The sequence below is a fragment of the Mixia osmundae genome (genome assembly GCF_000708205.1).
Source record: "Mixia osmundae IAM 14324 unplaced genomic scaffold scaffold_9, whole genome shotgun sequence".
In the NCBI taxonomy this organism is placed as follows: domain Eukaryota; kingdom Fungi; phylum Basidiomycota; class Mixiomycetes; order Mixiales; family Mixiaceae; genus Mixia; species Mixia osmundae.
The window spans coordinates 561,676-580,442 of NW_014575555.1; the positions used below are offsets into that span (position 1 = coordinate 561,676).

The 18,767-nt window shown below is 55.6% G+C and overlaps 8 protein-coding genes across 8 annotated transcripts; 3 read left to right on the forward strand and 5 right to left on the reverse strand.

Annotated features, from left to right (window-relative positions):
• L969DRAFT_96277 (glycosyltransferase family 2 protein) lies at positions 1–3,145 on the reverse strand (the record flags this gene model as incomplete). Its single annotated transcript, XM_014710834.1, has 6 exons — positions 1–221; positions 269–546; positions 602–735; positions 785–1,664; positions 1,714–2,347; positions 2,401–3,145. The coding sequence occupies 6 exons, from the start codon at positions 3,143–3,145 to the stop codon at positions 1–3; spliced, it is 2,892 nt and encodes a 963-aa protein (XP_014566320.1).
• Positions 3,146–3,508: 363 nt separating this feature from the next.
• L969DRAFT_19236 (uncharacterized protein) lies at positions 3,509–4,605 on the forward strand (the record flags this gene model as incomplete). The annotated part of the gene is made up of 6 exons (XM_014710581.1): positions 3,509–3,536; positions 3,606–3,905; positions 3,956–4,087; positions 4,149–4,268; positions 4,326–4,466; positions 4,517–4,605. 6 exons carry the CDS (start codon positions 3,509–3,511, stop codon positions 4,603–4,605), a joined length of 810 nt encoding a protein of 269 aa, XP_014566067.1.
• On the reverse strand, positions 4,236–6,531 carry L969DRAFT_89733 (uncharacterized protein). Its single transcript, XM_014710835.1, has 6 exons — positions 6,200–6,531; positions 5,718–6,142; positions 5,309–5,664; positions 4,818–5,256; positions 4,326–4,770; positions 4,236–4,268 (listed from the first exon to the last, which is right to left on the reverse strand). Exons 1-5 carry the CDS (start codon positions 6,255–6,257, stop codon positions 4,636–4,638), a joined length of 1,413 nt encoding a protein of 470 aa, XP_014566321.1. The 5' UTR covers positions 6,258–6,531; the 3' UTR covers positions 4,236–4,268; positions 4,326–4,635.
• L969DRAFT_89734 (uncharacterized protein) lies at positions 6,255–9,422 on the forward strand. The gene is made up of 2 exons (XM_014710836.1): positions 6,255–7,569; positions 7,618–9,422. The coding sequence occupies exons 1-2, from the start codon at positions 6,360–6,362 to the stop codon at positions 9,336–9,338; spliced, it is 2,931 nt and encodes a 976-aa protein (XP_014566322.1). The 5' UTR covers positions 6,255–6,359; the 3' UTR covers positions 9,339–9,422.
• Positions 9,423–9,881: 459 nt separating this feature from the next.
• Positions 9,882–11,958, reverse strand: L969DRAFT_96281 (uncharacterized protein; the record flags this gene model as incomplete). The annotated part of the gene is made up of 2 exons (XM_014710837.1): positions 9,882–11,824; positions 11,892–11,958. The coding sequence occupies 2 exons, from the start codon at positions 11,956–11,958 to the stop codon at positions 9,882–9,884; spliced, it is 2,010 nt and encodes a 669-aa protein (XP_014566323.1).
• Positions 11,959–11,996: 38 nt separating this feature from the next.
• L969DRAFT_96282 (uncharacterized protein) lies at positions 11,997–14,537 on the reverse strand (the record flags this gene model as incomplete). The annotated part of the gene is made up of 5 exons (XM_014710838.1): positions 11,997–12,076; positions 12,138–12,180; positions 12,230–12,382; positions 12,870–14,418; positions 14,509–14,537. 5 exons carry the CDS (start codon positions 14,535–14,537, stop codon positions 11,997–11,999), a joined length of 1,854 nt encoding a protein of 617 aa, XP_014566324.1.
• A 222-nt stretch (positions 14,538–14,759) lies between these two features.
• L969DRAFT_96283 (glycosyltransferase family 31 protein) lies at positions 14,760–16,829 on the forward strand (the record flags this gene model as incomplete). The annotated part of the gene is made up of 4 exons (XM_014710839.1): positions 14,760–15,682; positions 15,741–15,931; positions 15,984–16,196; positions 16,249–16,829. 4 exons carry the CDS (start codon positions 14,760–14,762, stop codon positions 16,827–16,829), a joined length of 1,908 nt encoding a protein of 635 aa, XP_014566325.1.
• A 116-nt stretch (positions 16,830–16,945) lies between these two features.
• On the reverse strand, positions 16,946–18,694 carry L969DRAFT_105011 (uncharacterized protein; the record flags this gene model as incomplete). Its single annotated transcript, XM_014710840.1, has 2 exons — positions 18,242–18,694; positions 16,946–18,176 (listed from the first exon to the last, which is right to left on the reverse strand). Exons 1-2 carry the CDS (start codon positions 18,499–18,501, stop codon positions 16,946–16,948), a joined length of 1,491 nt encoding a protein of 496 aa, XP_014566326.1. The 5' UTR covers positions 18,502–18,694.
• Between the last annotated feature and the right edge of the window lie 73 nt (positions 18,695–18,767).

Consider the following 18,767-nt stretch of genomic DNA (forward strand, 5'->3'; position numbering starts at 1 on the left):
TTATCGGCTCCCTGAGCATTTGAACCATCCTGCACAGAGCCTGATAAAGCGGAATGTATAGGCACCGATAAGGAAGTAGAGCAAGCCCAGAAAGCGGACCAAATTCACAGCAAAAGTAGCGAGGAGAAGGGCTTGGAAGTAATGCGTCTGATTGCGCTTCGAGAGCCGGCCGACAGCGACTGCGAGGACAACGTTGGTGAAGAGCCAGATTGCAACAAGACCTGAGCTAAATTGTTAGTAGCCATATCGACTCGGCTGATGTACATACGAGTTCTGAACTGCTTGTTGCAATCGTCTGGATCTCTCGCTGCGACCTCTTCCTCAACGATGTGCGGCGAGAGCGCGCGGGAGATCGTGAGTTTGAAGTCTGCATCTACGTCTGCCTGAAGGCGATCATAGACCTGAACGACTGCCGGCTCGTCTTCTTTATCCTTGTCTTTCTCTACCTTGGCCTTGGGAAGGCTTGCTGCAGAATCGGAGCCTTTCGTACCCCATGACACGTCGTGTAGATTGCAGAACGCAAAGACGTTCAGAACGTTTGTAAAGCTGCAGACGATTGAGGTGTCAGCTCAGAAAGCGCCGGAATTTTGGTAAATCTTGCCTTGGCGCTACGACGCAGTACTGTGGCATTGCGAACGGAATGTGCCAAGGATCGAGATAGAGAAGGCCGGATAAGATGTAGAGGCCGAATGTGCCTGCGAGACCTGCCATGATCGGACCGTAGTCATTGTTGAACTGCGAGAGGATTCTGAGAAAAGCTTCATCGAGGTTTTAAGAGACTTACGAGTACTGTCAAGACAGAGCCGCCAGCCTTCTGAATCTCGTCCGTGATTGGACAGAATGAGCGTATGGTGAGAACGATCGTGGCAGCCATGAGCCAGGCTGCAAGCAAGCCGAAGATGACGAATGCCGCCGTATAAGCTGCGGGCTCGCCCTTTGGACGATTACCGAGTGACAGCACCAGTACAGTCATGAGCGTGGCCAGGTAGATGTCCACAAGGAAGAAGTTGATTGTGCCGAGCATATTGTGCTTCTGCACAAAGGTTCCATTGGGATTATGCTCGAATGGACTGCCGGCCCAACATTTCCTGTCGATTTCATTGGAGAGCGACGAGGGATCAAACAGATTAGTCGCCACAATTTCGGTGATAAGCTTGAAGGTCTCAAGCCAGTTGGCGAGCGCGAACCAGCCGAGAAAGGTACCAAAGATGGTGTAGATGGCCTGGATATGCAGGAAGAACATGCGGATGATGCCATGATTGCTGCGATAGATTCGCCCGAAATGAGCGAGAGAGTATAACGATGCAGCAAAGGAGCCGTTGAGCCATCGACGACGTTGCCCGATCAGCTCGACGACACTTTCTGGAACATCCGTCTCTGCTTTCGAGGGCTTGACGTAGCCCAGCGTCCAGCGCGCGTTCGCTTTGGCTACCAATTCGAAGCACAGAATCCGATCTTCGGCGAGATACATGTTGGACTTGAAGATAGACATGCCCTGCACGCCGTCTTTGCCCAGCCTTGCCGCAAGGGAGTGATCACCGTGAAAGTACTGGCTCAGCGGGCGTCCTTGAATTGCTGTCCAGCGATAGGCAGAGAAAGCGCCTGGCAAGACGGACACATACCCGAAAGCAGACTCGGTCGGCTTATCGAGAATGTTGGCCACCCTGTGCTGCGGCTTTAGCTTCATAAGGCCCCGTAAGAAGGCGCGCATACTTGTATTCGAACATCTGAGCTGCAACAAGGGGATTGATGAGCTTCTTGCCGCCTTTGATCATCGCGTGGATCTCGCCACAAGCGCCGCCGAGGTTCTCCTCGTGGTAGAAAGCCTCCCAGAGGTAGTAGATGGAGCGAGCGCCTGGCTTTGTGCCTGCATCGATGAGCACGACGACTTCTGGGCTCAATTGGCGAGCGAGCCCATTGAACAGCCAGCGATGACTGTTAATCTTTTTCTCGTTCTTTGCTTTGAGGCAAAAGATGAATTGAACGGGCACCATGCTCGCAGGGTCATTGGGCGTAGGCGTGACGAGCTTGAGCTTGGGCGACATGGACAGGGCCGAGGTGAACTCAAAGATGTGCGCTACCGTGTCCTGTCCATCGACAGAGCCTTGGATGATGCCATCTTGATAGATTCCCATCGTGGCCAGCACGTCCAGCGCAGACTTGTCAGCAGGACCGACACCGTCAAAGATGAGCGAAACGACGATGCGCTTCCACGAAAGATCGCCAGAAGCTGTGCCGTTGTCTCCAGCAGCAGCTTGACGGAATTCTGACCACTTTGCTTTGACCATGTCGCGAACATTGAGCATTACGCTGTGCAGGGTTCGCGCCAACAGGATCTTGTCCTCGTCTATCGACGACGATCGCAATTAGCATGCACTGACCGCCAAACGTGATACGCACTGTAGTAAGTGATGGCAATGAGGAGGTCTGTCTGTCGGTTCATCTGGACAGGGCGTAGAATCCAGCCATTGTCGACTGTAAAGTCGTCTGGATCTACAGTAGCTGCAGTGTAGCGCAGGTTATCAAACTCATTGGGATCGCCAGCCGAGGGAAGAATAATGGGCTCGTTGGCGCGAGAAACGGGCGTGGGCACCTTGTGGTCGACGACGTAGTGACCCCGTGTCAGCTTGACTCGTCTTGTGCCTGCTCGCTTGAGACCTGCTCCCTTGCCGTCCGATGCGCCGGGAGCGCCTTCTTGCCAGTCCATTGGCCGGTTCTGACGCGCTTGCCAAGCAGCCATTGTGCTATCCCGCTTGATCAAGTGAGATTCTGAGGCCTGTGTATTGCCATCAGGCGCTGCAAAGCTACCCGGATATTGACCGACAGGATAGCCATAGTCGTTGAACTGATAGCCGGGTGAAGTCGATCGATGTGGGGAGGGTGGGTAGGCGCTATAGGGCTGCTGCTGCTGCTGCTGCTGCTGTTGGGCATGTGTGGCTGAGGAGGTAGACCTGCCGCTGGGCATGCGAGAGACTGTGGGAGAAACGAGCGTATGGGTGGATTGAGAGGCATTGTTGGTCTGCTGGTAGCCGTACTGACCTCCCTGCTGTGTCGGCTGACCATACTCTTCATCGTACTCTTGGGCGGCATGGTGTCCCGTCTGCTGTCTCGCGTCGTATTCGTCATGACGAGAGTAGCCTGACATGCTACCTTGGTGGACAGAGCTCGCGTAGGCTCAGCAGTCTAGCGAAGGGGAGAGATGTCCAAGCAGAATTTGACGGTTGCCACGAAGGGAGTGAAGCGTCGCAGGGAGGGCGTCTCTGACTCTCGAACAACTGACACAGCCTCGACCTCGGACCAAACTCTGCCAGGGAGTGCTACGATACGTGGCTGAGGAAGGAAACACATGGCAAAGACAGAGCATCGAAGCGTCGAGGGCAGGTCGACTTGGATCCGCGAGGGCGACTGATCGGTCGATCGCCCTTCCACTTTGCTGGGTTGGCAGGGGACAGTGGTCGTACAACGTCTAGCCTGCGCGCCTGACAACGCAGCGAGGGTTCGTCCGGGCATGGCAGAAGGCTCAACGAGGACTGCGGGTGAGTGAAAAGGGCATGAGCGAGTGAGGATCATTCGGCTGATTGTCCCCTTTGCCCGTCACGCGACAGAGACAGCCGGGGCACCCTCACCAGCAGTGCAGGCCACTCCCAGACGGCTCTATCCTCTCACGAGCTTCGAATCCACACCCGCCAATGTCTCTGCGTTCAGCTTCGTGCTCGGTCTGATCTTCACCTATGGCCTCGTCACGCTTTGCTCGACGCCCGCGATCGATTCCGACCATGTTTCTCGGTGGTCACAGGTTTTAGCGAGCAGACAGCTCGGTGCATACCTAGCAGCATGGAGTGCCTTTCATATGCTCGAGTTTCAGACGACAGCAATCTACAATAGCGGCCTGTGTAGCGTCTCCTGTGCGCACTGCTCCACGCGTCTCGATCATGAGCTCAAGTCATCATGACAGCGTTCTTGCTCAACAATGGAGCGGCGTACCACATCGCTCATCTGGCTGGGCTTGCCGAGCATGTACTAGAGACGCTCCTGCTTCCCCACGGCCTCTTGGAATGGAAGAGAAGCATGATCATCGTCATATTTGGTCAGTCGTGATGAGCTGCCGGGGTCATTGCTCACGCTCTGGTCTTCGCTGGCTCCGACAGGCGGAGCTGTCGTCCTGATCAGTCAGTTTGCCCGTAGCTGTGCGATGATTCAGGCAGCTAGCAATTTCAGTCACGCGGTGGCGAGATCGAAGCGCGACGGTCACGTCCTGGTCTCGCACGGTACATCTCTCACTCCATTTCGATCTCCCTCCAAGCAGCTCACTGTGAACATGACAGGCATCTATGCATACTCGCGACATCCGAGCTATGCTGCATTCTTCTACTGGGCTGTCGGGACCCAGATCCTGCTGGGCAATCCCATTGCAGCAGTCGCATTCGCCATCACGCTCTACCGATTTTTTGCGATGCGAATCATCGGTAAGTCGCTCTCCTCCTGTACTCGTCCGAAGCTGAGAAGCGTGTCGCAGGCGAAGAGAAGCATCTGGTCGAGTTCTTCGGACAGCAGTACGTCGACTATCGCGCTCGGGTGCCTACCCTGTTGCCGTTCCTGCCGTAGTAAATGTGTCCGTACCGCATTGCATAGCATCTAGAACAACCGTAGCTGTCCTATCTCTGCCTGAGCAGGCTGCTCCAGCGCTTTGCCGCCGTTCGTCTGACCCAGCAAGGAGGCAAAGAGCTCGTTCACTTGGTCGTCTTGCCACGTCCCTTGCGGTATCGGCACCTGGTAGCAGCATCAGCATCGACTGTACAGCACCAGAGCGAGCATACCATGAAATTGACGGCCTTGTCGTGCACATGAAAGCGCAATTTGCGCCCTTTGCTGGCCTTTGTATCGACTTGCTTTGTCTTCTTCTTCCGATACTCATCTAATCGACCGATACCGAGCGTTGGATCATCGAGATCGACAGAGCGACCTTCGACGACCTCTTTGAGAAGCGCCTGATAGAAATCTGTATCGTCGAAAATATCGTCGTCTATTGTGCTTTCGGCCGCCGACGTGCGCAGGCGTTTGCTGTCTGTTCGGTTGACGCGGGTTCGCTTGCTGAGCTTCTCGCGCTCCTGTGACATGGCTGAATCGACTTGGAGCATCGTGCTCTGGTTGATGGCCTTGACTGCGAATCGATTACCATTGAGTTGTGAGGCGCCGGTTGCCACAGTGACCTTCTCGTGCCATTTCGTCACCGTCGCGCGAACCTGAGTTTGTAGCCTTTTGTGCAATCAGTCATCGTGTGCGATCGCATTGCAAAAAGCTTGCTCACCTCTCCTCGAGCATAGACATGTTGTCTACGGAATCGGACAGAAAGCCAGCCAAGTCATCTTCGATGGAACGCTTTCGCTTGCCTGCAGAGATGTCGATGTTGCCATTTTTTCGAAGCAACGTGACGCGCAAGTCATAGAGCGCATCGCTAAGGTCGGCAGTGCTCTTCAGTGCGGTAGACAGCGCCTGACGAGACTCGGCATTGGCCTCGGCGAAGCTTTCATGATCTTGCGACTGCAGCCATCTTAGCACGAGACCAAATGGGCTTTCTGAGTTGCTCACGCTTGGCAGAGTGCAGGCGACGAGAACGAGCTTTTGCGCGCGTATCCTGAGTTCGAGCAAGCTGTCCCATAGTGACTGTCATGAAAGATCAGTCTGCTGGCGTGCATCCGGGCCGCGAACAGACTGACGAGTTGTTTCTTGACATGCTGTCCTTTGCGCACGTCTGCAGAGGCAGCCTGGCGCAGCTGAGACAAGATCTCTCGATCTGCGCCTTGGTCTACTGGCGACGGCCGTCGTTGCTCTGTCACTTGCGCTTGCATCGGCACATCATCATCTGAGCTGACAGGCTCGTGAGCTGTCTCTGACTGCTGCTCTGCTTCCTCGCTGTCTTGTGACTCGTCTGATGCCTCTGCGCTCGAAATTTCGTCGTCGCTATAATCCAAGGCAGCTTTGCGTGAGCTTTGCCGGCCAGCGTATCTTGGGTCGTCTGTGGCGTCTAGCTTGCGAAGTCTGCTCTTGGCCGGTGACTCTACTCGATCAAGCTGATCGTCGTCCTGCTCGACATCCTGCAGGAAGCCAGGTTTGTACGTCTCTGCATCTTCAGGATCAAAATCTGTACTTGTCAGCATCAGCATTGCCTTCCCTGACGGCTGATCTGAGCGTTGCACACCTCTGGCCAAGGGTTCATTGAGCTCGGCTAGCTGCTCGACCAGCGTCTTGCGAGCCATCGACTGGCAGCAGGAGCAGGAGCAGGAGCAGGACGACAACTGACAAGCTGGTCTCGTCGCGATTTGACATTGTCATTGTCGGCTTGTCGCAGCTGCTGATGCATGGCAGCCCCGCCCTCATTCAGCTCCTTTCCCTCGCTCCAAGAGAGTCCACGAGCCGGCTCAACCAGGCGTAGTGAACATCAGGATGACCCGAGCGGCTTCGACGCTCGGCGTAGCAAGCATCATCATCATCCTAAAGACGACTCGACATCGTCTCGCAGCAGGAAGCGAGCCAGACATGACGACTCGGCCAGTAGAAGCCACAAGAAGTCTGAAGATGCTACTGCTACATTCATCAAGGCTGCCCTGAAGAGCGCACCTCGGCCATTCGTACAGGAATCGCCCGCAACCTATTGGCATCACGTCCAGGGTGATCGTGATAATCTCGTCTATGGCAAGCCGAACAAGCCGCCGCAATACAGCAGACACAGATCTCGCTACGTACTCGGTCTACCGCGCCGCTACCGGATCTCTTACCAATGGAAATCGATCGGTCAAACGGTTTGCATCATCGAGCACAAGAAACCAAAGGCAGCGCGTTATACGAGCATAGAGCAGCAAGCCCGGCTGCGCAAGGTGCCCACTAAGCGTCTGACAGCATCGCATACTCGTCAGTCTGAGCAGGCTGACTTTGTCGCCCTGTCGAGCTCGAAACGATCGCAGGCCGAGCCAACGACACGCATCATTGAGCGAATAGACGCAGAGCCATCGGATAGCGAGTCTGAACCAGATGCTGCCTTTGATGACACACAAGAGGTCGCTCTTCAGGAAGACGAAGAAGCCATCTCTAGCTACTTTGCACGTCGATCGCGCGAGTTCAATGCAGCCCTGAGAGAGGATCCATCCAATGTCGAGCTTTGGCTGGAATATGCCTCCTACCAGACCGAGGTTGCCCTCCTCAATTCCGAGAGTAGTCTGCAGAGTGGCAGAAGTAGGCGTCTCACGGCCAAAGAGTCACTCGCCGTCGAAGAGATACGGCTCGCTATCCTCGACAAGGCTCACAGTCACCAGTCCAATCAGTCAGACGTGCGACTGCTCCTCGCTCGCCTCGAGTGCTTCTCTCGCGTCGTACCTGATACCGGCTCGGTCCTGAACGAATGGCAGAAAGCGCTGGACCTCAATGCCAATTCGATCGAGCTTTGGTCTGCTTACCTGCGCTACCGCACGGGCGAGTCAAAGTCGTTCGAGCTTGCTAAAGTACTCGATCTCTACCTCGAAGTACTGCAACTACTTAAGCGGCGTATACAGCTTTATTCCATCAATTCACCTGGTAAGCTGATTCTAACACCGGTTGACGGTAACTCATTAGCACCTGCAGAGCGAGAGGACCTTGAGGTCAGTGCGATCAGGATCCTTCTCAAGGCGTGTCTTGTCATGCGAGCGGCAGGCTTTGCAGAGAGAGCGTTTGCCATACTGCAAGCGCAGATCGAGCTCAACTTTTTCAGTCCGGACGACGCTGTCTCGGAAGACGAGCTGTTTGCCCGTTTCGAAACCTTCTGGGATAGCGAAGCACCTCGTATCGGCGAATCATCTGCTCAAGGGTGGTGCAAAAGTGACCTGTCCGCATCAGCTGAGCATGTCGCTCACAAGCAACTGCTTTCGTACCAGCATGATCTTATAGAGCGCTGGCAGCACGACGAACTCACCTCTGCTCAGAGCTCGATACTGCCCAGCCGTTCAGAGACCGAACTCCACGACGAGGCCAGCGATCCTTTCCGCGTAGTGCTCTTTGCCGATATAAGCAACTTTTTGTCGGTCTACGCTTGTGTCGATAGCAAGCTGCATCTGCGCTACGCCGTGCTCGATTTCATGGAACTCGCATACCCAGCGCCAGATACTTCTACGCTCTGGAACGAGCCAGATGAATTTGGATCAGCCCGGCATATGGCTCGATCTTTTTGGCCAGAGTACGCAGAGCCAACGACCGAACAGCTACTAGCGGGGACGAGAGCAAGTACCGTGAACAGTGCCTTCGATTGCAGGCTCAAGGCTCTGCCAGTAACGCCAGACACTGTCTTTTGCTCAAGTACATGGTTCTCAGTCACGGATGCACTTGACACAAGAACGCCATATGCTACAGTTGCTGTCAACATGCTCTGGGCACTTGCAGAGACCGGACGCGATCCATTCTTCAAGCTGCTCGCTTTGGCCTTTCAAAGTCAGCTGGACCACAAACGAGCAGTCAAGATGGCAAAGCACCTTCTTAAGAAGGAGAGCAGCGCGCTCATGCTGTGGGATGGCTATGCTCGAATGCAGCTAGGTCGAGGCAAGATCGATGAAGCGAGGCAGGTATTTGCTTCTGCCATACAAATCGGCGCAAACTTGTCAGAAGCTAGCAAGGTCGACTTGCCCTTGCTTTTTCGCTCGTGGGCAGAGATGGAATCAGAGTCTGGCAATGTTGACTTTGCTCTGTCCATCGCAGTCGCTTCTGTCACGCCAAACGCCGAGCTGCCAAATGTCAACCGACCTTGCTCTCCACCATCTGCCATCCATTTACTCAGGACACGACAGCAGCTCACCCGCATTCTATCCGAGTCATGTCTGTCCGGAGCAAGCGCGTCGCTACTGCGGCACCGTACAAGCATATACGCAACCCTTTGCTTGCTTGAATATCATGTCAAGGGCTACTCAAGCATGCTCAGAACCGTTCAGAAGCCACTCGAAGATCTGATCGAGCACAATTCGACTCGAGCCGAACACGAAGAGCTGCTGATGATCAACGCAAAGTTTGCATATCGCGCGAGCAAAGAAGCAGCCTTTCGCCCTCGTCAAGTTTCAGAGCAGCTGGAGTCTGGCCTTGCGCATTTCCCGAGCAATGCAGTCCTACTAGCACTATATCATCACATCGAAGCACGCAGCAAGCTACGGATGAACTTTGCTCGCACCATCGACAATGTCGTCCTCGCGAGCGGCAAGACGACGGTCTCTAGCTATCTCTTTGCGATTTGGGCGGAAATGCGCTTCAATGCTTTCACTTTCAACAAGGCCATCGTACGTGAGCTCTTCGAGCGCGCCGTGGACGATCCAAGGTCAGTCTAGCTTCCTGAAGGTCGGACTGTTGCGACTGACTGGATTGATGCCGCAGGACCAGCACTTCTGCAGATCTTTGGCGACTCTTTATCGACTTTGAGATCCGCTACGGATCCTTACCAATCGCGAAGCGTGTTTACTGGCGCGCTATAGCCGCGTGCCCGTGGTCGAAAGGTCGATCTGCCGAGGGACTTTCGAGCTTGTAGCTGACTCAGTCCGCAGAACTGCACCTCCAAGCTTTTGGACATCCTTTGCGAGGAGCAATGACAGCTCAGGAGCTCCTGGCCATCCACTCGAGTATGCTCGAGCGCGGAATACGCCTGACGCACGACTTCCCAGGGCTCGATGCGATTGAAGAAGAGCCTTCAGGTGACGAGCAAGACGAGCCGATCAGCGTGGGCGGAGGCAAACATCAGAGCCTGATGCCGTACTGAAGCATGAAATTGCTGCAAAGAGTTACAAGTAGTACATAGAACTGAAGAAAGGACGTGTATCTTGTTGTTCTCATTCTACAATTGTCTTCATGAGTGGTCGTGAGGAGGAAGCAGCGCATTATCGTTGCAGAGGCGGATCGAACGCTTCTGCGCTGGTCTGGCCCGGGTTGCCGCCAATGCCGGTCGCCTGCTCATCCTCGTCTTCGTCGCCTTCCATGGCGCTATCGAGGGTTTCTTTGCTCGCCGTAGCAGACTGCTGAGTCTTGTGCACCTTGAGGTGACGGCGCAAATTTGACTGGACGCTGAAGCCACGATGACAGAGTTCGCAAGTGTACGGCTTCTCGCCAGTGTGACTGTAAACATGAATGCGCAAGCTTGAAGGTCGAGAGAATTTCTTGGAGCAGAATGGACAAGTGTAGCGCGTCGCCGAATGGCCGGACCCAGAGGCAGAGGCCGCTGGCGAGTAAGGACTTTGGGTATCTGGACCTGATTCCTCGTAGTCTGACCGACTCGTCGACTGCGTCAGGGGTCCCTTGCCTTGAAATTGAGGAGTGAAGATAGGACTGGTAGATGACAAGCCAGTGCTGTAGCCCGATTGGGCTGGCGAGAACGCATTGTTCTCGTAGATCGAGCCGCCCAAGGATGACGAGGAATGGCTGGCACGGGGCGAGAAGAGCGACATTTTGCTCATCCGCGCAGCAGCCTCAGAGGACTCTGAGCCTTGTGAGCTTCCGAGGGCGTACATGTCAGCCGATCGAGCAAGATGAGGGTGTTGTTGCGAAGGGTGGTGGAACTGATGGTGACTCGGCTGATTTCGCGGTATCGCAAAGGACTCGTAAAAGTTGGCTGGCGACCCGCTCGGGATGACTCTCGCTCTGTGCGCGACCTGCCCAGCTGGCTGCCCGCCAGGATAGCCAGGACCAACGTTGAAGCCCGGCGGGACTCCATGAGTCTGGTAGAGGCCCGGTTCGGTCGAGAAGTGGTTCGGGACAGGCGAGCGATTAGCGTAGCGGACAGCGTTGGCGGAGGACGAGCTATGTCTTCGCTTGAGGTCGGCTTCGTCGCTGAAGTGGTTCGCCTCCTGCTCGTCCATAGCGTGATCGCCCTGAGTTTCTGTTCTCTGGGAAGAAGTGATGCTGCCGATGTTGCGTTTGCTGCCTACAGAATGAGCTCGCGCCAGACTGGTCTCATCTTGGTCCAAGACGCGACTGGTCGAGCCTGATGCCAGTGGCTGTGTCCCGTGTAGAGAGGGATGCAGCTGGTCATCGTATGACGCCCGGTAGGGCGAATTATGGGACTGAGACATGTATATTCCCGTCAAGGATTGTGTCCTCCGCCTTGCCGGTGAATTTGGTCCCTCGAGCGAGGGATCGACCGCTCTGATGGGTTCCAGCGCCGTCGCTACGGGACTGGACGAGATGGCGATACCAGAAGCTTTCGGGGTGAGGCCGCCCAGCAGATTAGGCGCGGTGAGCTGGGTAGGCGTCTTTGCTACCGGCTGCAGAGAGAAGGAGGCCGCCGTCAGACGGGTGTCTATCGCGGCAGGCCCAGAAGAGAGCCGGGAGATGAACGTCGACTCCGCGTCTGTCTCCTGAGGCGTCTCGAGCGAACTCGTCCTGGGTGGCAGGCTGGTATAGTAAGATCGGGGCGAGAGCGGGGATCGCGGTCGGTAGGGATCGTTGTGAGAGTCGTGTCGGCGATGTCTGCCCGACTTTGTGGACCGTCTGCTGACGCCTGCACTGGCGGAGCCTGCAGGTGGCGGTCCAGAGACGATAGAGACGCCGCCCAAGATTGAGGAAGCGGAGGAGTTCTGATGGTATCGTCTGAGCGAGTGAGACCCGCCTGACTCGTTGTCGGTAGAGCACCAAGAGCCAGCGTCAGAGACTCTGTCGCTCTCAAAGGACGCCCGCTGGTGGTAGCTGCCTGACCGGAAGAGCTCCGAGCCTGAGCTAGGCAAGGGAAGTACTCGTCTCCGGGTGGGCGAGTTGAGTGACTGTTGCTGCTCTTCGTTTGCAGTCGGTGGCTGTTGCTGCTTTGCTGAGTTTTCCCTGTCGAGTAAATCTGTCGTCAAACGAGGCTCAAAGTCAGTCCCTCTCCCCTCGCGGCACGGCATCCGGGTCAGACTTGCCTTCGGAGGTGACGCCAAAGAGTGATTTGATGGATGGCAGGCTAGGTCTTTCGCTCAAGTCCGACATGTTACACTCAAGAGGATCTGCCTACTCTCCATGTGCTCTTATGCCTCGTCTGATGTCCTGCCACCCGCTCGCCCGCTCGCTCGCTCGCTCGCCCACGACTCTCCTCGTGCCTGGAGACCTGACAAAGCGATGCTGGTCAGCGAGCGTTGCCCCAACAGGTACACGGAGACATGACTGACCACGCTCGACTGTGCTCCTCAAGTTACCTTCCGTCCTCTTGGTCTATCCGGGCTGTCTGTGCACGATGTACCGCCTCGTGCGACTCCGATACGCGTTCGGGCTTTCTCGCCTTGCAAGGAGCTTTGCTCGGCGCTGTTCGTTTGCCACAGACAGCGCTGTTCGCCAATCCGGTGCTCTGCCACTGCACTTGGCCTGTGCTGTCTGAGCTCGCGATTGTTGACAGGGTAGTTCGCTCAGATCGGATCTGCCAGATGAAAGCAGGCGTTATCAGGACTTAGTCGATATTGGATCCTCCTCGAGCAGATCCTTCAGGGTCGCAAGTGGACATGATCTCCATTCGCCCCTGCCGCTCAACTCCTGCCGTCTGTCTTTGCACCCGCGAGATCCACGTCTCCCAAGGGCTGCGCTGTCTGCATCCCGTCTGACTGTCTGCCACGTTTGTATTTCATTTCGAGGGTCAGGTTTCTGCACTATGCGCGATCGAAAATGATCCTCAGCAAATGGGGCGCGGAAGCCATTAGCGCTGCGCATCGGCGCGGGCGCACTCCGCGCAGAAACTCGTAAGCTCGCGTGCGTTCTGAGGAACAAAAAGTGTGCATTCCGTAGCGTGGGTGTATCGTCATCTTCTTCTAAAGACATATGCATCAGATGTAGAGCTTCAGCCTCTCCTTGTTTTCTGTAGAGACAGCAGAGGCTGCAGCCTCTGGCGTTGGCGTCAGCGTTAGCTTCACTGGGCTGAACGCTCCTGCTGGAATGACGTGTTTGAGAGTCTGTGGCGCTTCAATTGGCTTCGGCCTTGCGCCGATGTATGACACTGTATCGCGTGTCAGCATGTCCACAATTTCCTTCTCGATGATGGCGGCATCGATGGTGGCCGATCGAGCATTGTCCATTGTCCCAGTCTGCTGAAATGTGACCCGATTAGGCGCGGTCAGAGTGCGCTCTAGACGAGGCATCGTATTAGAGAGGCCGGTATTGGCTCGCAGCATACTCGGTCGCTTCATCGGCGGCAGAGCAGGCTCCTCCTCTATGACCGAGATTGTGCGAGGTCCCTGCACGTCGTTGGCAGTCTGAGCAGGGCGTGCAAGTGCTGCTTTGCGCAAATCGTCTGCAACCTTTTGTAGCGCTGCTTGAGGCGACGGACGCGCTGTGTTTGCTGGTTTCAGGAAGCTGAGTGTGTCGTCTGCGTTGTTGTAGTAAGCCGTCTCGAGAGGTGCGCGATCTATGCGTATGGTAGGTCTAGTGTCCGACATAGATGACGAGCCATAGTCGTCAACAGACATCTTGTCCAGTTTCTCCGGCTCCGCATTGCCAAAGGTCGCGATCGACCAACGTGGACTGGCCTGCATCTTTCTGATATTGCGCGCGGTGTGCTTCCGTATCGCGTATGAGGTCGTCTCAATGAGGAAGACGAAGCTCGCGAGGCTCGAGATGAATCTTCCTGTGGCACTTTCCGAAAAAGCCGGTATGCTGAAGTTGATGACCGCGACAAGGCTGTCCAGTGAGACGCCGAGGAAGATTGGCAGCATCTCGAGTATATCGCTGGCAAGATCACTTCCCCGGAAGATGCCGAATGCAAAGAGAGCAGATGCTAGCACCAGAAAGGCAATCATGACGAACGAGCTAGCGAAATAGAGTTGCAGCACGAGTCGAGGTGAGGCGACAAAGATGCCGAGTCGCCAGCCTGCTTCTACTATGCCAGTAGCAAGAGCAAGCAGGAAGAAGATCAAGCTCGCTAGTGCGCCGCTATAGCCCGTGTAAGGTCGTCTGCTGCGGCGGGGATCGCCCATCTCGCTCTTGAACGGTTGCGGCAGTCGCGTCCAGAGTGAGAGCGACTTTGCCAGCGTGCACAGGGACATCAATGCTTGCGCAAGTAGCACAGCCTCGAGCGCTGGCTGCCTCCCGGCGAGTGAGCGAATGCTCGTGGTCGCTTCTATTGCGCCAGAGAGGGCGCCGACGAGGGTCGAAAGGATCATAAAGATGACGGGCAGATCTGTACGCGTGACGATCAGGAAGCCGATGCCTGTCCCCAGGACGCCGAGAACAAGGAGGGGTACGTCGCTGGCCAAGCTCGTGAGAGTGGGCGCAAAGGTTCGCAAGACTGCGACGCTGAGCTCTGTGGTCGCGTCGGTTGCGATGACCATGACACGCAGGCCATGCAGGGCCGTATGCATGTTCGCACTGGCACTCTGCCCGGAAGTGGAAGTTGCATCGCCGTCATCATGAACCAGAGGCGGCGCATTGGTACCGTGCCGAGCCGGGTGGTGGGTGACAGCCAGCCTGTGGCTGAGTAGACGTTCGAGGTCAGTGCTCTCAACAGCGCTATGCCCGTGCACGTCAGCCCGATTCTGTCAGCAGACATCTCATGACAGGATCGCAGTGCTCGCGGAGAGTGTCATGTTTGAGTGCATTTGCCTGATCATGAGAAGCTGTTTGCTCCTCTGCCGATGTCCCCTATCAGACCAGCAAGGTTTGGAGGAAACCAAAAGGAGGCGCCAATAGAAGAAATTACCTGCTGCGGCTCCGACGGCGTTGCGCAAGAGGATCTGCTGCGAAGATGAGCCTACGCAACAGCAGGCGGACCGCACACTGACCGCAACCAAGGCTCGCGGGGCGGCCAGATGGGCGCATCGATCACGGGCAAACGACGGGACTCTTTGCTGAGCTTTCTCGATTTGCCCTCGCTGCTCAGCTTGATCTTCATCTGCAGTCCACTGCTGCTCGCCCTCGTACGCAGCAACTACTTTGGTTGGTCGCCAAGCTCGGCAGCAGACGCAATCTACGCCAATGCCGCCATTACCTCTGCTGCATTCGATGAAGCTGCGACGGGCATCTACATCTCAGCTGCAGACAGAGATGGACTGCCTGTACCGCATCCGGATCCGACCTCTATCACCCGCGTTGAGCTGCGGCCGTTCTTTTCTGCCCACATCAACGCTCAGCGGACCTGGTTTGCTTCGCCCGGCACACATTTTTATTCAAAGGCCCTCTCGTCCATGCTCGGAGTCGTCAAGACCCAGGCGGTGCCCACTCGCAAGGTAGCCAGAACCGTGGCACTCGCACATGCACACCGGCTTCCGCCACGCTCGAGCAACAAGCGCAAGGGCAGCAAGCTCTTCTTTCTCTTTGCCACTTCGCCAGAACGCGCGATGCAGCAGTCCGAGTATTGGCGTCACTATCTCTACTGGGGCCCGGGTAGCACGGCCTTTGCGAGGAACGACGATGATGCCCCCGAGGATGACAGGCGGGGACCTGGCTGCCTCGTTGTAGACAATACCGAGATGAGATCAAATCCTGGTGAACCCGTAAAGGGCGTGGATCCCGAGCGACCGGCCATGTACGAGGCCCAAAGCTACTTTCGCGGTCTCAATCTGTCTTGCACCATGTCGCCCGGCCTACAGGAATCATCTGTCTACGGCCATCGACAACGATATGGCGTCAACTATGGCGCAACGACATCGATAGAACGCGTTCTGAGTCTCGTCGTGCTCGGTTGGCAAGCAGCGCAATACGAGCAACGTGACACCGAATGGTTCTTGATCTTGCAAGTCCAGTTTCGACTTCATATTGATATATGGCTGACTCGTGCGTGCATCATGTAGAGACGACGATACGTTCTTCGTAGACCCTCATAACCTCATTGACGCGCTGGGCAAATACGATTCGGATCAGGATTGGTTCCTCGGCGGTCACAGTGAAGCCGAAATACAACAATACTACTGGGGCCGAATCGCATACGGTGGTGGAGGCATCATCATCTCACGGGGGCTCATGAAGAAGATGTACGACAGCTGTGAGTACTGATCTGATCTGATCCTAGTCGAACTTGAGCTGATCTTGCGCAGACGAGCAATGTCGATCGACACCTGTCGTCAACTTCGAAAGCCAGGGCGATGGCAAGCTGACTTACTGCGCCGCTGTTGCCACTGGACAAGTGCACGAATTCAATAAGCTGCTCGGCGTCAAGACCAGGCTCAATGAGCTTGCGACGCAATGGGGCACTAACAATCTTGTCACGCCTCTCGAGGGACTCAATCAGATGGACATTGGTGACGATTGTATGTTCCAAATCTTCCGCTTACATTACGTGTGCTTAAAAGTTATGTACAGCGAGCGGCTTCTTCCAGAGCGGGCTAGAAGTGCTCAGTGTGCATCACTACAATACCTGGACAATGATCTTCCCATATCGTCACATTGACAATCTACCATTCGCGCCAGATCACAAGCATGTCGATGTGAGAGTAGTCTCACTTCGACTACTGGCGGCTGCTGCTTGGGCGCTCGGAGGGAGCAACATGTTCAGACGGAGCGTCTTTGACGATGGCAGAGTCGTTCTCACGCTAGGATACAGCATCACGTTTCACGCACAGCCCTTGACCCCGGCAGACCTCGCAAAGACAGAATGGACATACCACCCCGACTTTGAGCCTACACGACCCCACAGACCGGGACTCATCGAAGGCTTCGATAAGCTCACATATTACCTCTCATATGTCGTCATCGAGGACGACGAAACACACGCCCGAGGACTCTTGCTATCTGAGCCTCAGAGACGCCATGTTCGCAAAGTGCGGATAGGATACAAGTGCACCTGGCGAGATCTCAAAGATTTCAGGACAAACTGGTACGAGAACCTGGCGCAACCAGTCACTGATATAGAGACGGTCATGTTCTTGCCTTTGGTTGATTAGGATATACCTGCGGACCTGTTGTTGTGACGCTGACTGTTGACATCCTTTTGCACATACACCTTGTAACAACAACAAGAGATGGATTGCGTGCGGGTATGCACTATGAGCTGCCGACATCATCGCCAGATATGCGGCGCATGTCGCGGCTCGAACTCGTCGTCGTCCTCGGAGAGAGTGGAGAGCCAGATGTGGTGGAAAAGCGGCTGGTTGATCGCCGCGCCTCCGCAGTAGAGCTTTGGATGAACGCCGTCTGCGCGGTCTTGATGGCCTTCCCAGACATGGGCAAGGTCGTAGTAAGGCACCTCGACGCTTCGTGCGACGGCCTCCATGATTCCAGCGAGCTGATGCACCCTTACATCCGTGAAGAAGTTGGTGAAATTGATACGATTATTGGTCTGCCAGTCAAAGTCACCTGTTGCCTGAGCATGTTGCTCGCCGACTCGATGAACGCCCCGTATCCTCATAGGTGTCTCTGGCCAGGCATCGAGGACGTGGGTGACCATTTCAGTATAGCGCCGCCTATGCCAGGCTCGCTGTTCTGTGGTCAGGGGTAATTCCGTAGACTTGTTGGTACTTTTGTCGATCCTGCCTTGCCTAGCCATATCCCAAGTTGCAGAATGAAACGAGACAAAGTCTGGACTCCGCTTCGAGGTCAGCATGTCCTCTATGAAGGGCTTGAAGAGCCGATCGAAGCGATCCTCGAATTTGCCAGGACGGTGCCAATCGCCTTGGACTTCGAATACGTCTGTATCGTCTGCACCATAGAAAAAGTGTGAGATGATCCACAGGTTCAGTCGCTGGTAGTGTATCCTATGTGGGAGTCCTCGCTCATCCCATCCGTCTGGATTGGTCTCGTTGTTCCACTGTTGATATGACGTGCGAGTGAATGTGTGGTCAGTCATTATGGCAAGCTGCTCCAGGGCGTTCCGATCCACCGAATCGCCAAGGATCAGGATAGTCTTGTTTTGTAGCCATGATAGCTTGGCGAAAGCTTCTTGACTCTCGCGTGTTTGCTCAATCTGCTGAACAGTCATGTCCCTAAAGCGTCGCTCAGGCTCGCCTGACAGGTTGTAGTGCCTGAACCTGAGCTGATCGGTCTTGAAGACTTCGCTGTCTCGCGTGCCGGTCTTGTCAGTCGGGCAAGCAAGCCGCAAGAGCTCCAGATAATCTGGTGGCGGGGGACAATCAGGCAGGAAGGGCTCCCATCTTGCCTGCAGAGGGTCGAGCTCGTCGTAGTTAAGGTAGCCGGATTCGTCGTAAGGATTCGCACATGTCACGGGGCGATCTCTGAATAGGCCAGCGATCAGAGCACGGTGCTCAGCTTCATACGAGCCCGGCTGATACCATCTGCGACGACGGGACGGCATGATTGAGCACGGTCACACGACTGCACGCCACAAGTGAGGGCTCACCCATGAGGAGGCCGTGCTGTCCAGAGAGTGACTGATGCGATCGTACAGACCATCACTGCCAGCACGACAGGCAGCTTGCGGCATTTCGGACCGAGCGACCTGAGCCAAGACTGGCTCTGCGTGTCGTCTGACGCAAGAGCCCTGTCGTGCATCAACGTCGCCTCTTCGTCGTCAGGCAGCGAATGGGAGCTCGAGATGCTCTCCTGCGATAGATTGGCAGGCCTGCTCGCCGCCTTCTCGAGATCTCGATCTCCTGCCATGATCACTCGGCGGCAAGATCAGGAGACCGGATGTAATTTTTGCGTTTGCACCTTGATCACTTTGACGGGCGAGACGGCCTGTGCGCTTGCACAGCTCTTACGTGCAGATTCATCTATATCAGACGATTCGGACGTAAACAGTATGGCCGGCGAAAAGTTTTTAAGAGCTCCTCTCGTGTGCGACACTAGCGAGGGATCGGCAGACAACCTGTCACAATGATCGCGTCCTCTATTTGATCGAAAACCGCAGTCGTCGCCAGCTCTCG